Source organism: Aptenodytes forsteri, unplaced genomic scaffold (genome assembly GCF_000699145.1).
Source record: "Aptenodytes forsteri isolate BGI_AS27 unplaced genomic scaffold, ASM69914v1 Scaffold422, whole genome shotgun sequence".
In the NCBI taxonomy this organism is placed as follows: Eukaryota; Metazoa; Chordata; class Aves; order Sphenisciformes; family Spheniscidae; genus Aptenodytes; species Aptenodytes forsteri.
The window spans coordinates 420,567-421,738 of NW_008795687.1; the positions used below are offsets into that span (position 1 = coordinate 420,567).

General features: G+C 63.9%; 1 protein-coding gene across 1 annotated transcript in view; it reads left to right on the forward strand.

Annotated features, from left to right (window-relative positions):
- The window catches only part of RSPO4 (R-spondin 4), a 6,640-nt gene extending 5,911 nt beyond the window's left edge, over positions 1–729 (forward strand). The window contains exon 5 of the mRNA XM_009282767.1: positions 619–729. Coding sequence (XP_009281042.1) covers positions 619–729 — 111 coding nt within the window. The remainder of the gene's footprint in view (positions 1–618) is intronic.
- The last annotated feature ends 443 nt before the right edge of the window (positions 730–1,172 follow it).

Here is a 1,172-nt window from a genome sequence, read left to right on the forward strand (position 1 = left end):
GCCAGCGAGACTGGCTGTCATTTCCCAAGCATTTTGAGGCCGGTGGTTGTAACCGTGCAGTTCTGGAGAAAGCCGCTGTCTCAGGCACATGTGCTGAACAGCTCCGGCGCTGGCGCTAGCGGTGGCTGCGGGGCTGGCAGGGACCCTCGCAGGCAGCGCGCTGGGCTGGCTGCTCCCACCCGGCAGCCCCTGAGACCGCCTGGGACCGGCCGGCATCCCCTTCCACCGCCAGGCTGGGACGGGCACCGGCATGAGCCGCCGCAGCGGGACGAGGCTGCCGAGCTCCGGCTCCCGTCCTGCCACGCTTGCAAAGGGAAAGGCATGGCCGGGGCTTTCTGCCTCCCAGTTGTGAATAACAAGGGTTGAGACCGGCAGGGGAGGTTCCTGCAAAAAATTCCAAGCCCCCAAAATACCGTCAGCGCTCGTGGAGCTGGAGGGCATCCCCCAGGGGATTTCTGATGGCCAAAGCTTTGGGACACACCCCCAGGGCAGGGTCTTCCTCCATGGCTCACCCGGCCAGATGTTTGCCCCTGCTCCTGCGCCTCCTCCCACTGCGGCAGCATCGCGTCCCCCAGGCTGGGGGCTCCCCGGCATGGGGCTCCCCGCCACCTCTCACAGCACCCACACCTGGCGTGGGGTCCGGCCAGGCAGCATGGGCACGGGCGCGTGGCCGGCGACGGGAACCAGGAGGAGGCTGATGTCATTTTTGGACGCAACCAGCTGGACTGAAGCTGTTCTAATAAATCTCCGCTTAATAACTGGAAGAAAGGGGGATTGCCTGAGATACCATCTCTAGGGCCTGAGCCACCGGCCCCAGCAGTGCGGAGGTTTGCACTTTGGAGCCGCAGGCTTGCTGTGTGTCATGGGATATGCAGGCCGGCACCGCCAGCACGGCAGGGGCCGAGGACGGCCGGGGCAAGGACTGCGAGGCAGAGAAGAGAAAAAGGATGGAGAAAGGGGGGCAATAATAGAAGGCACGCATGCTGGGGCTGGGGCCGTGGAGCCAGGAGAGCGGCTTCATCTCAGCACCATCAATCATAAACAGTATTTTCCTGCTGACAGCACGGAGAAGCTGATTTCCATCCCAGCCCGGGCCCTGACTCACAGCTTCGGGGCACCAGGTGGCATCGATTTCAGGGACGTTCCCCTCCCTGCCGGGCTGTTCTGGCTCT